The sequence below is a fragment of the Excalfactoria chinensis genome, chromosome 5, assembly GCF_039878825.1.
Source record: "Excalfactoria chinensis isolate bCotChi1 chromosome 5, bCotChi1.hap2, whole genome shotgun sequence".
In the NCBI taxonomy this organism is placed as follows: domain Eukaryota; kingdom Metazoa; phylum Chordata; class Aves; order Galliformes; family Phasianidae; genus Excalfactoria; species Excalfactoria chinensis.
Window position 1 is genome coordinate 41035276 of NC_092829.1, and position 14489 is coordinate 41049764.

At 46.6% G+C, this 14489-nt stretch overlaps 1 protein-coding gene across 1 annotated transcript in view; it reads left to right on the top strand.

The window, feature by feature from the left end:
• Nucleotides 1-1312: 1312 nt before the first annotated feature.
• The window catches only part of PTPRJ (protein tyrosine phosphatase receptor type J), a 67888-nt gene continuing 54711 nt past the window's right edge, over nucleotides 1313-14489 (top strand). The window contains exon 1 of the mRNA XM_072338772.1: nucleotides 1313-1498. Within this exon, the coding sequence (XP_072194873.1) occupies nucleotides 1427-1498 (72 nt within the window). The 5' untranslated portion in view covers nucleotides 1313-1426. The remainder of the gene's footprint in view (nucleotides 1499-14489) is intronic.

The following is a 14489-nucleotide window of genomic DNA, read 5'->3' on the forward strand; positions in this document are numbered from 1 at the left end:
GTGCATGAAAAGCTCCACTTGGTCTACTGGATCCAGACAGACATGCTTTGGCAAAAGAGGTTTAGTTTGTTGCAGGAACGATACAGCTGAGCAGTTTCTGGAGCCAGGCAGTGACGTAGCATATGAAGTACAATGCTTGTTACTTCAAAGTTGGGGTATATGGCCTACAGAGGAAAGAAAAATGAAAGAATACTCAGATGTTTGCGGACGAGAACACCAGCTTCAGGATTCTTATAAATTTGAACAGGTCAGAATTCCAATTCTTGCTGTCTCAGTGCATTTCACTTTTAATGTCCCTCCTCAGGGCGGGATGTCACTGCTGCTTAAATCAGCAGAGGGATTCTCACTGAATTTTGGCACTAACTGGGTTACTTGGTAGGCTGTTGTACTGGAAAGGCATGCAATTAAAAACGCCACAGTGTTCTCACTCTTAGAGCTGAGGATGATCAAGTATGACTGCTCAAGTGAGGTCCCACAGCATAACCAGGATCTGAAGCTGTCAAGGTAGCTGGTTGTATTTTAGATGCAAGTGAAACTTTGCCCAGGCAGAAGCTACAGTTCAGCAATTTAGAGCCACCGGTGCTCTTTGCAGGCACACCAGGGGGTTTGACTCAGAGGTGTAATTTCCAAATTGTAGGGTTTGATCTGGTGAGGTAACCTCAGCATAACAACTTCACCACAGCCACTGAGACTTCTGGCAGCTGCATGCTTCACCAGGAAGAGTCTTCAGCCAGACGGTAATTCCCAGGTGCCTTGTTCTGAATGGATAGGATAGATAAGACAGCTTTATGAATGGGTTGCATACAGTGCTTGTTTCCTCACTTGAGCGTGTCCCGACGATTTTGAAAATAATTGGCTATTTCCTCCTAGTCTTGTTGGTACGAAGGGATGTCCTCCTCCCGCACCAACTCCAAACTTGTGAGGAAATGAAGACAGCGTTCCCATAACCAAACGGAACCGTCCTTGTTTCTCACTTTCCCTTATCTGAACTGAATGAATATCGGAGCGGCGCTCGAAGCCCGGGCAGTAAGCGAGGTTATCCGAGCGACGGGGCTCAGCGATGCCGAGGCCCGCAGGGGCTTTCGGAGGGGGCCGCTCCCTCGGCCGTCCCGGCGGGGCATCGGATGCCGGGAGGAGGGGCCGTTTAGGCCTCGGGGAGGCGGTCCTTTCCGCCGCCGGCCGTCCCGCTCGCCCCCCCCCCAGCCCGCCCCGCTCAGGGTTTCCCCCGGGCGGCGGCGGCGGCGGCTCCCAGCTCCGCCCTCAGCCGCGGAGCGCGAGGGGGAGGGCGCGGCGCCGCCGCCGCCTGGGAGGGCGGCGCAGGGGTGGGACGCCGGGCGGTGCGGGGCGCGCGGCCCGGCCATGTCTCCGGGGGAGGCGGCGTCGGGCTGAGCGGCCGTGTGCGCGGCGGGGATCGTTCTCCGCCACCATGAGGCGGCTGCCGCTGCTCCCGCTGCTCCAGCCTTGCCCGCTGCTCCTGCTGCTGCTGCTGCCCGCCGAGGTGAGACCGCGGCGCGGGCTCGGGGGTCCGTCCGGGCTGGCCGCAGCCCGAACGCCGCACCTGCCCCCGGGGGGAGGCCCGCGGCCGCGGGCAGGTGTGCGGCCGGCAAGCGGCTCGGGCTTTGTCCCGCCGAGGCCGCCCGGGGAGAGGCCGGGGGGCGCCGCGGCTCGGGCCGGAGCTCACCTGGGGACGGCGGCGGCCTCCCCACGGGGTCCGAGCCCCGCCCGGCGTCGCTTCGAGGGGCGGCCGCTCGTCCGCGCCGCTGGGGTTGCGGAGGAGGCGGGAGCCGGCGGAGCAACCCGAGCGGAGCGTGCTGCGGGCGTCCGCCTCGCCGGCAACTGCGTTACGGAAAGCGGGGACGGCTCCCGTCCTCTCGCTCGGTATTGCAGCCTGCTCCGGTCGCGAGCCCGCTGGTTAATTAGTGATGTTGTTTGCTCTTCTCCCGTGCCGGTGATGCGCATCGCCCGCTGGGCTATGGCTTTCGGGAGTGATTTGCGGGGGTTTCACAGAAAAATCGTGCCGGGGCGTGAAGGGAGCGGACCTGGCAGCATCGGGCTGCGGGTCGGTCGGAGGCCTCCGTTAGCACGGCTGTGCTTCATTCAGGCCTCCTCCCTCGGTGCCGGAGCGCACACCGGCCGTTCTTCCAAGAACACCTTTTGGTGATGTAAGTCGCAGTCCCTTGCCAGGTGACGCGCCCATCGTGGCATGGCACAGGCTTTCACCCCGTGCTTCTCTTGGCTAATGACTTTCTAACGTTGGCATAGGTATGCACTGTGACTGCTGCAGACTCTGATGTTTCAGGGCTCACTGAACTTTTGCTTCCAGAAATACTGGCTGGGCTGCTCTGCCTCAACAGCTTCTCTTTGGAAGTGTGAGTGCGTGTGGGTATGGACCAGAGTGCTTGGTAATCTGTGCTGACAGTTCCCCCTGGCTTATATTTCAGTCCCACCCTGACAGTCACAGAACAGGATTATACTACTGCTATATTTTAGCTATTTCTTTTCCAGTTTTTCCAATCTCACATTGGTACTCGCTCATGATTGCAGACGATGTGTATCCTAAATCATTGCTTCCTCCTTGTCTTTCATTCAGCTTGAGCACCTTGCTCTGAAGTCACCTGGAGAATGGAACACTGTTGTTCTATCTCTGCTTTGCTCTTGTGCCCAGCCTGGAAATCTCGCTGTCATGGTCTGACAGTGCAACAGGTTTTGACGGCCTTGGTTGTGATGTTAGGCATACCTCTGAACATGAGGGCTTGTGCCAGGAGTCCTCCTGCCACACCTGTCCTCTTGAAGCTGGTCAGCACCTTGGGAAGTTACCATCCTTAGGGGCAACTGCTTGGTCTCCTGAGAGAGATGGGGGGGAAAGAAGTCTCTTAGGGGTAGGAACTGAGCCCTTGCTGATGGCATGGTTGTGAGAAATTATTCACTTGCGTGAATTAGCTTGATTTCAGTTTGGCACTTGTGGTTTGAGGGGGGTGGCGTGTGAAAAGATGCACATTAGACTTGTTTAATCCATTAATGCCAGCAATAAGGATGCAGAACAAAGCTTTGGAGGGAATGATTGCTCAACATGTGGTTGGTCTTGCTGCCTATTCCATTCAAATGGTGTTCATGTGGTCTTGTCCTCTAAAAGTCAGGATGGCATCTAATAGAGAACAGTTTTTCTCGCCGTGATTGGGTTCTTGGCACAGGTTGAGTCAGATGTCAGAGCAGGCTGATGTCATTCATGGTGTGGTGTGTGTGTACAGGTGTGAGGATGTGACCTGGGACTACCTAGGGAGTTACCCAGCTGATGGCTGAGGAAGGCAGCTGCTGATGGAACCATCAGGCACATGCCATGAGCAGGCTTCACACATTGCCACTGAGAACTACCCCTTGTCTACAGCTTCCCTGCCAGCCCACGAGAGAAAGGCAGCGAGTTGGGTGGCTCAGCTGGATCTGGCCTCTGTGATTCCTCAGATGACAGAGGTGGGGTTGGTGAGGGGATAGCACTCCTAACACAGACAGCATTGTCAGCCCAGCACACGCAAGGGCTGGGAAACGTCCCGTGCTGTGGAACGGCTGTGTCACAGCAGCTCCTCAGTGGTGTGACAGGCATATGATCTTTCTGTGGTGCCTTTTACTCAAGGAGAAGCATCTTCCCTATTTTTTTCTTTCTTAAGAAGTTACAAAATAATGGTCAAGGTTGGAATTTCTTAAAAATAAAAACAAAAGGAAGGAACCTTGCTTTGTGCTTTTGTGAGAGCCAGTGGTTTGGAAATGGCCCTGTTAGTGAGATGGCAACATAACATCCACTGCTCAAAAGTAGTAGACTTTTAAGCTCCAGTATTTTTGTTTTTCGTTTGTTTGGAATTACAAATGCTTTTTATGCAGGCCTAGATGGCCTGCTCTTACTGTGTATTATCCTGCACAGAAACTCTCAGTGATGCTGCATGAATGCGTTGCATAGGATTGTGATTTAATTGCTGATCTGAATTTCCAGCTGAGGGGTTTAAATGATGCACCATCATGTTAAAATGTGCGCTTGCTATGTATGTGTTCCACGTCAGTTTCTTTCCGCTGTATGTTGGTCACTGTTAATCATCCTTGTTGAGCCTTCTCTTAGATGAAAATCTACCTTTTAGTTTTTGTAAAATTATTCTAAGTAATCCTCATCACATGAAAGTAAAAATATATGTTAAAATAAATGCTGTTTATGGAAATTTTTAGCAAATACTTTGTCATAGATTTACCTGTTTAGAGCTTTGGAAAAGGCTAAAGCTTGAGAAGTGTGAGGCTGCCTACCTGCTGCTGTGGACAGACTTCCAAAGTAAAACCTTTAACAGCCACCATTAGCAACACAGCTCTGGGCATCCCTGATCTGGAGACCTGAGCGTGCCTGGAGTCAGGACATGTAGAGCAGAATGAGAAGCTGTGTTTCTGAACTGTGTTCGCCTGTGTCAGAGGAGCTTGGAAACGTACTTCTTATCTGTCAGGACAGGTTGTTTTCTGTGCTGAGTGATGCTGAAATGCACTTCCATTCTTGTACTAAGCTGCAGTATAGGTTTGTTTCAAGAGCGTCTGTACATTCAAAGCAAGGACAGTGTGAACACCTTCCGTAGCACATGATAAAGGTGCTGCTTTCTGCGTGGCATGGATGTGCGCAGTGCCTGCATATTGTGGCACACTCAGTTGGATTCCAGTACTTGGGTTTTAGTCTCCGGCCAGCAACGCACAACAAGATATCTTCTTCTGCATATTTGAGATCTGAATTCAGGTCCACAGTGGAAATGTTGTCTGTGCAAACAGCCACGCTATTATTAGTACTTCCTCAATTATGTGAGCTACATGCCAGGCTTTGTTGAGGATTTTCATGGCATGTAATTTTTTTGGTTGGAGTTACCAAATATGAGAGAAATAGCTACTGCTTTAAATGTTTTGGTTGCTTAGTGTGGAGGACTGGACTCTACTAACCCATACCATTTTAATTTGTGCACCTCCATCTTCCTAATAGAGTTACAGCGTATCATAGGATGGCTATTTCAGCAGTATCATAGAGTGGTTGGGTACTGGGAATGTGGTGTTTTCAGGTATGAAACCCATCTCATGTCTTTTTTCTTGCTTCCTTGCTTGTTTGAAAGAAAATTCTTTCTGTGAGCAAAGGAGAGGAAAGTCACTGAAGCAGCCAGTTGCTGCACAGCTGGTTGCTAGCCTGATGTGACTGCTTTTTGTCATACTCCAAAATTTGAGTGTAAATAGTACCCTGAACATCACTAAAGGTCACTGGGAGGATGGGAGGAGCTAGCTGACTTTTCTTCAGCAGAAAGGGCCTACTGCTGGAGAAAGAGATCCTTGCCTTAAATAGAACCATCAGTAGGAAATTAGATTTCGGCAGGAGATGGCTGTAGAGGAGGACTCTAATTGTGGTGGGATACAGCATGTTAGTGAAGGTGAGCATGTGCTAATGCAAAAGGTTAGAAAGCTATGTGTGGGGAAGGAGGTGATCAGTGTGTGCAGGAAGAGAACAAAACAGATGCTCTGAAAAACTGCACCAAGGCTTTTCTCTGAGTGCTTTCCAGCTGTTTCCAAATGTATCTGCAGCTGAACAGGCCCCCACTAAACCAAAATTCCTGGAGAAAACCCAAGATCAAGTGGGAAAGGTATTTCTGTAATCCAGCAAAGAATGGGCACATCCATGTCAGAACAGAGTTGGATTGATGAAGTCGTGGCTCATTTAGTTATCTTCTGAGCTGCTGGTGAGCACTGGGTGGAAAAGGCAGGCAACACAAAACTGTAGCAGTCACAGTCTGATGCTGTTGGTATTTGGAACCTCACTGAATGTTTTTATGGTTATTTTCCTACTACCATCAGCCAATTGGAAGAACCTGTCGTTATTAGAAACCTGTAGTGCAGCTGTCACTCGTTTCCCACTGAGACACTCTGGGCCACGTAAAAAAGCTTCTGTTTCCACCTGCAGAAATTAGAAATGTAACGGAAGAAAAAGAGACTGTGCTTTCATCTGCATCTCTGGGTAGTGGAAATTATAACTACAGCTACATCCAGAAGTAGGAACAGTACCAAACCTGTGGAGGCTTCAACTGGTCTTTGCTTAACCGTGCTCCACTTGTGGGCAAGAAGACTAAAGCCTGCATCTGAAATGAGCCCTGTGCTGGGGCATGTCAAGAAGTTTCCCTCATCCTTAGCTTCCCTTACACTGGCTTCCTCTCCCTCCCATTTGTTTGGTGCACTTCTGCCTTTTCTGACCAATTTGTACTGTTCTAACCAAACTAAATGAGTAAAAGAAACCCACAGTGTCATTGATGAGTTCTCAATGTGTGCAATGTTTTGGTCACATCTCTTAAAAAATGTTGGGGTTTTCTGTTTTCTTTATTGGAAAGACTTTGTGGTCTTCTGGTTGATTGGTTTGGTTTTGTGGTGCGCAGGACAGTACTGTCTACATACCATAGTACTGTTTTCTTCTTACTGTGTGCCATATGGGCCAGAGACAGAACATAAGGAATAATTTCTGTGAAATTCCACCCCCACTGAAGGTAAGAAACTTCTGCTTCTAAGCCCATAAAATCGTCAAGGAAAGACTTGACCCTTGGTCTGAAGCTTTGTTGTAAATTACAGTCTGTTTATTGTAGCCTGGTAAGCAGATGCCGCCTCTTAGCTCTCTTGTTTGACACTGTTGCATTGAGGAATGAGTGAGGGTGGCATTTGGTCCTGGCTCTGTGTGTTGCTCTCACCTGAGCATGGGGATGCTGTAGCTCTCTGCTGCCGCAGCTCAGGTGAGGGGTGAGACATTGGTGTCTGAGAGCTTTTTCTTGTTAGGATTTTACAGTCTATATCAAAAACACAGCTGGCTCTGTTACGAGATGCCTTCACAGATTAATTATTCACTTCCTTTTGGCAATATTCTCAGAGGTTGGTTTTGTTACCTGCCAGCCTGCAAAGGGTTGCAAGTTGAGCTGAGCCTCATCAGGAGTGCTCCTTAGAAAGGGGTTATTTGTGCAAGCAGCTCGTTCCTGTTACTGGGGAGCATAGCTTGGCATGTTCTGAGGGCTTCAAGTGTATCTTCTGGTGCCTCTACTCATACTGGTTCAGTGGAATTATTTTGCACTGCTTATCAAGATGAATCTTGCATAGTTTTGGACAAATTTTTAGATGGGTGGTAAGACAGGGAACGATCCATACATCTATGAAGAGCCCTGCTCAAGGTTATGCCAACACAGCTCTTGCTTGTTTGCTGATGGTTTGTCTCTGCAGAGGGAGGTGGCTCTGGAGAGTGTTTCTCACAGGAATATGGGTGACTTGTTTTTTCATTCCCCATTACTGTGCAGCTGAAGCCGAGAGCTCTCGTTATTTCCTCATGTGCTTTGATTCTGTTAGCTTTTTAATACGTTTCTATGTTTATATTCTTAGGTTCCCACACGAGCAGGTCACCACTGGCACATCTATATCTGCATACCTGACTTTGAGTCTTCATTTTCAAATTGGGATTTTTAGGGACTCTGTCCCTGGAATCATAGAATGATAGAATCATAGACTGGCCTGGGTTGAAAAGGACCACAATGATCCTCCAGTTTCAAATTCCCTGCTATGTGCAGGGTCACCAGCCAGCAGATCAGGCTGTCCAGAGCCACATCCAGCCTGGCCTTTCAGTGCCTCCAGGGATGGGGCATCCACAGCCTCCTTGGGCAACCTGTTCCAGTATGTCACCAGAGCCCAGTGAAGGGCAGGAAGGTGCCCAGGAGCAGACTGGGAGTGCTCTGCTCTCCCTGTGAGACAGGAAGATGCTGCCAAGGTGATGGGGTAGGGGGTAGTGGCCAAGGAAAGATACAGGTTAGTGTTAGGGCACACCAGTCTACATAAACAGTAGTGCTGACAGCTCTTTCTGACATCAAGACATAGCATTGGCTGAGAAAGCACTGAGCTTTTACCATTGCACTCTGCAGCGCAGGTGGAAGATGTGCACGTTGGTTTTGCCATAGCAGAGTGTAGCTGTGTGACTCAGCCTTGCCAGTGCTTCTGGCACAGCATTGGGTGTGCCAAGGTTTCAGTGCACTTTTCAAGGTTAAACTGTGACGCTGTTAAGAAAACTGGCGTGAAGGAAAAAACAAAACAACACGGGTGCCTGTGGTAGGCATTACATTTACGTATGCAAAATTGTGTCGTGTTAGTAAGGAAGTTTAACAACAGCCTGGGTTTTCCTTCTGCTGTGATTGTGCTCAGTTGTTCTGGCTCGTACTGCAGGAGCTTCATGTACTTATAAATAATCAAGGAGGAAATGAATGATGTTAAATCGGCAGCATCCTTTTAGGACATGAAATTCAGCTTTCTTTTATTATTTTTCTCCAGTGAAAACAAGCATAGGAGTTCTCATGTTTTCTTGATGCTACATGTAGAGTCATCCATTTATTACAGACTTAGGGGATTATTGGCAGTGTATGGCTTCTCTGATATGTGAATTATGTTTTCTAAGTCCTGGTTTTCTTTCAGCCTCCTTGCAGGATCAGACACTTCCACCAGCAGGCTTAGAGCTCCATATAAAACAACATAATTGCTTCTGGTCATGATACCAGATGGTCTGTTTGCAAAGTAGACTGTACCTGATTAACCAAGTTTCACTTTCTACAGATCTGTAGTTTAATGCAGTTCCCTTCCCACGGTCCCTAGTGTGCATCTTCAACAAAACCAAAAAAAAAAAGAAAAAAGAAGGCCTTTCTTTGGGGAAGTTCGTCATCTTTATTTCAGTTTGCATAATTCTTTGCAAGGGGAATTCACCTCTGCAGTGTAGCTCTGCACAGCTGGGCACGGGGAAATAAGCAGCACAGAACTGAAGTCAGGATCTGGCCTTTCTAGCTGGCATGCAGCAGGCACATGAGTTAGGCTCAGATTCCAGTGGGTACATCTAAGTACTGGAGAAAGGAGACCGAGATGCTGTTGCATGAGGTAGACAACGCGACTACCTGCAGAATCAAAAGATGTTCTTCTTTCAGTCTCCGTGGTTTGAAATCCAATCTCTGGAAATATTTTGGAGCTGAAAAACTAAAAAAGGGAAGGTGTTGGGTTTTGTTTTTGTTTTTGTTTTTTGAAGTCCCTAATAGACAGGATGGTTATTTTTTCTACCAAAACTTGAACTGGTTCTGAATTTCTTCTTCCAACAAACTGAAAGCACGCCGTTACACTGAATGTGTTCTTTTGAGTTATCAATCATAACTGTATTGTCACAGCTGCATTAAAATATTACAGAGTGTTTTGAAGTTCATGCAAAGCATTCACAGACACTGGTATTATGAATGTGTTAACTCAAGTTCGGTTTTAAAATACAAATGTGATGAAGGGCACGGCTGTAAGTTCTGGAACTGGATCTGTTGGCTCTTTGTCCTTTCATCTCTGTGACAATACAGGTAATTGTATGCATTTAATAAATCTCAACAATGCTTTCCTTTGTCTCTATTAAAAAAATCCCTTTGTCTGTGCCTTTTATCGAGGACTTCATTTGAAGATGTTAAAATTTGGAGGAGGTATTTAGAAATAAAAAAGCTGGGCAGGCGACATATTAAAAAAAAAAAATTGCTCTGAATCCATTTGCAAAAAGGCATTTTTTCCAGCTGAACGATTACAGATGAAATACTGTTCTAAAGTGTTTAGCTATTCCTTTATAAGATTTTAATGGCCAGTGTCCTCCGGCATCACGTCAGTGCGTTTTTATCTCATCGTCTCTTTCTCCAGTCGTAATGGCTTTTCATTATTGCTGGAAGGTAGCTGGTCTAAAATATGAATGTCTTAACATGGGGGTATTTTTATGTGGATTTGAGACTATGTAATGAAAGTGTAATTGCTTCTGTGCCTTTATTGTGAGCACGTGCCCAATTCCTCTGCGGCACTGCAAGTTCTGATCTCCGCTCTGCACTCCATGTAAAAGATCATCATTAAAGCAGCAAATAACAGGATTCCATGTTCGTGAAATGAAAGCTTAAAAAGGCTAGGGAAAAAAAGAAGCAGTTATCATTAGCTAACTTTTTAATCGTATAACCTAGCCCTCAACCAAGCTATATATACCCTCAATGATTATAGCATAGAATGAGTTTATTGTATTCTATATTAAGGAAACTTTCTTTCTTGCTTGCAATATTTCAGAAAGTACTGGCACTGCTAGTGAGAGTGTATGTGTTGAGCTCTAGCCAGCAGCAAATATTTGCAGGTGGATGCAATATCTGGAACCGCCTTAAGCAGTACTCATTTCCCACTACTACAAGACAGGCCTACGGTATGTGGTTTAACTGGTATTTAACTATTGTCTTCTGACTCAGTCTTCATGCTTTTAAATGCTGAACTATTTCCTGGTTCAGTGGGAGAAGCGTACGCTGCAGGATAAGTGAACAGAAGGCCAGAGCTGGCAATTACTGACTACATAGCAAGCTTTTCCTCTTGCTTTACCCCTGCAACCTCCTGGTAAAATGAATCCTAGGTCTCCTTATGGTTAGGACTTTGCTGTAGAAGTGGAAATGGAATAGTTCTTTTCTAAATATCTGGAAGTTTGAGCAGCCTACAAAATTAAAATACATTTTAAGTGTCTTTTTCACTTGCACTGCTTTGTTTACTTATCTTGCAGGAAGGTACTGCTCTTTCATAGAATGAATCATAGAATCATAGAATGGCCTGGGTTGAAAAGAACCATAATGATCCTCCAGTTTCAACCCCCCTGCTATCTGCAGGGTCACCAGCCACCAGACCAGGCTGCCCAGAGCCACATCCAGCCTGGCCTTGAACATCTCCAGGGATGGGGCATCCACAACTTCTCTGGTTGAAGTTCTGGGTGATTCACAAAGGAGCCCCCCCCATTCTAGCAAACCCACTGCCCACTTGTGCTGTTATGAGACAGAAGGTTGTTCCCGATGACCTTTACTGTGCTCTGTAAGGTTATGCTTATGTGCAGAATTCTGTGCAGTGCATTTATGGTTCGACCTGTGAGCAGTGTGCATGGTGTTTATTGCTGCACTTAGGGCAGCTCAGAGCAGCTGACACAGTCCCTACTTGTTTATTTTTTAGCTCCTTTTAAAGATAAGAAGAATAGTAAGTTGCAGTGTCCAATTCTTCCACGGACCAGTTGCTGCCAGTGGTGGGGTGATGCCCTGCACTCAAGTTTCTGCAAAGTTGGCTGTGGAAATGAAATCTGAGATTCTCTTTGAAAAGAAAAAAGGGATGTAGAAAAGAAACTGAATATCTTATGTGCTGAGGTTCGTTTAGAGTCATTTCTACGTATTTGTCACTGCTGCATTCAGGTGGCTTCATTTCAGCCATGGTAATCTGAGATTTGCAGTAAAACCTGGTTAGCTGAAGGTTGTGTCTCCTTCTGTGGAACAATGTGGAAAAGATAAGAGAGAACCAAACTTCAGTTTCCCATTTGAGCAATAGCCTGTTAATGTTCACTGTACCAAAACAAAGACATTTGCTGCTCTCACTTCCCGGGGATGTTGTAGGACTTCTGAAATGCTACTAGAGGTTTGTGGGTTAATGACTGAGATCTCTTAGGGCTTGTGGTAGAGTGTGATTTTCACATTTGTCTGAGGGTAGAGGAACTGCTCGCCTGACCCATCGATGGGTCCTGACCCCCAACGATGTGGATCGTGCTTGTCATTGCAGGCTGCAAGGAAGCAACATATGATGTGGTGCCTTTCCTTCTGCCAGCTGAGCAAACTGCTGGCATCTGAAATGGCTCTGATTTCCAGCTGTGCTCTGACGGTTAACCAGATTGAGTTTCACAGTCTCCCAGGTGTGGAGGTTCAAGCTCTTGGGGCAGGTTCCCTGAGCCGTGGCTTTGTAAGCCAAGTCAAGGTTTCACATAACCACCAGTCAAAGTAATCTCCAGTTGCTGCTCATTGTGTCTTCTCTTTGCACATTCTTCCCTCTTGTTGTTCTGGCTGTGTTTTGGAGGTTGTCAATGCTGTGCATTTGTGCACAGCTAGTGCTAAAATATCTCTGCCAATAGCTTCTTTAAATAAGTATATATATTTATATATTTATGTATCTTTCTCAGTTGCCAGGTGCATGTAGGAAGTGAGCGTAGTGCCCCTCTGCATCTGTCTCCACCAGGGTTCACTTCTGCCATTAACTGCCACTGATGAGAGCTGAAGGAAAAAAAAAAACCACAATCTTTGCTTGCACAACTTCCTGCATCCTATGAATACAGTATTCCCTTTTGGTCATGAATGGGTTATAAATCAGACAAAAGCTGGGTTGTGGCATCTCGTCCCATTCTTCTCCGAGTGAATTGGTTAATTATTGTGACTTTGTAGATAGGAGAAGCATTTCTTGCATCAGGCGCAGATGTGGAAGGCTTTCTTGTGCTGTGAGATAGACATTCACCTCTAGACACAGGGTAGCCTGTGGTAAACAACTTGATGCTCTGGAAAAGGGGATGGGAGCATGACTGAGTCAGTATAGGACCTTGGCAGGCGCTTAGTGGCCTGTGATGCTGAGTCTGTCTTGGAGCAAATGTGAGCTGTGAAACAGCTCCTCAGAGTGATAGGAGCAGCAAGGGGAGTGGAGGGGCTGGGGAGTAAGCTGCACCTGCAAGCCTGTCAGATCCTGTTGAGAAATGGGGACAAAGCCAACACCCATTATACTGAAATGCTGGGAAAATCAATATGTTGGTGGCTGTCATCAGACTGCTCTGGCTGCAGATTGTGTGCATTGTACATAACAAACAAACCTAGTCGTTGCCTTTAATTGCACAGCTAATGCTTCTCTTTGGTGAGGAAGAAAACCCAGGGTTTGTTTATGGGTGTCTTGTAGCATAATAACTGGTCTGTGGTTTGTAGGAATTGGGTGGCGTTTGGAAGTATCTGGCTTGAGATGTTTCTATCCCTTTTTTAATGTATTGAAGGGAGCAAAATGAGAACCAGGTGTGGGCGCAGCTGAGGACGCAAAAGGAAGTATATGGGAAGCTAATTGAGTTTCAGGCATTAGCACTATTTCAACACGGCCATCTCGAAGAAACCAAGAGCAGAGTCAGAAGTTTCTGAAGAAAAGGAAGTAGGGTGCTGGGGAGGATGATGAGTAAACACAGAGTGTCCACAAGGAGCAAGACTTCAGGAGCCTGCGTAAGTTAACAGCATGCATCAGCTGTTGAAGCAGTGCCCAAGTGTGCGCTGTTTCATTACAGAGAGCTGAACCGTGTTCATTTCTGAAATGAACCGTCCAGTCCCCCCCTTCTTTTTAATTAGTTCCTGTTGGGATGAGACATCTCTTCCTGAAATGAGAGAGAGGTAAAATTCAACCCCCACCCACAGCCCTTTGCGCTGTTGACAGCTGTGATAATATGACACTATCGCCTGTAATTTGGATACTTCTTAAAACTGGTAGGAAGCATTTCTAGGAAGTTAATGCTGAACTTGTAAACTCATGTAGCAGAAGCCTGCAAGTCATATGCTACTAATTATAGCACGGTGGTGGTGATCAGTATCTGCTGGTGGTCAAAGCTACCCAGTAAATAGTGGGGTAACCTTGCTTATTGTTGTGGCAATGCATATGAAGGCAGTCTCTAAGATACCTGAATTTGTGTTGTTTATTTAGGGAATGATTCTGTGGCAGCAAAACCTGGCACTCAAAAGTTAAAGAAAGTCAGAATTCAAGCTGCCCATTTAGCTTTAATCAGTGCCCTTCCCAAGGGTGGTGGCAGGGCACAGGGTTCATGCTGCTCTCTTTCAGCCCTACTTGCCTGCCTTTGCTCAGTGCTAGCTCTCTCATCAGAGGGAATTGCTGGGGAAGCATCAGCCTGCCAGGATACAATCTGTGATAAAGATGCAAGATGTCTCTGTGCAGCTCCCCTAGTACAGCTTTGCCAAGAGGCAGGGCCCCTGCTTTTGTTTTAAAGTAGCTTTCAAGCTGAGGTAGGCATCAGCCTGGCCCAGTTAAGGGGTCTTTGCAGCCCAGTGGAAGCTTGGTGAAGCCAAGCTCTAATGGTGCCCTGCCACGGTCCAGTATTCAGATCCTTTCGCTCAAAATCCTGTTGTATGTGCCAGATGACCCTATTAAGGCTCATAGAAAGTGGAATCTGGAGCCATTCTGTAAATTCTTTGAGTTTTCTTCATGCAGGTACAGATGGTCTTATAGTGATAACGCTGGTTTCTAAACAAAACACTCAGTTGCCCCATGTCTTCCTTGTGTCTTCCAAAGTGCAATGAGTGAGTCATTTTGGTTTCAAATCTTGCCCTGATGGCCTTCATCTCTTACACTATCCCTTGCTAAAAACTGTAGAAGCATGGCAGGTTTTTTGTTGTTGGTGGTGGTTTTTGTTGTTTTTTTTTTTTTTTTTTTTTTTTTTTTTTTTTTTTTTTTAACTTTAGCATTTTTGTCAATAGGAAACTTCACTATTATCTCTTTTTAAAAAGGCTGTTCCTGGGAGTCAGTCCTATTCTTTACACTTCTCTCTCTCTGTCCTTTCCTGCCCACGCTTCAAATCAGGTTTGAGTTCTGTGGGTGGAGCAGGTTTTACTGAT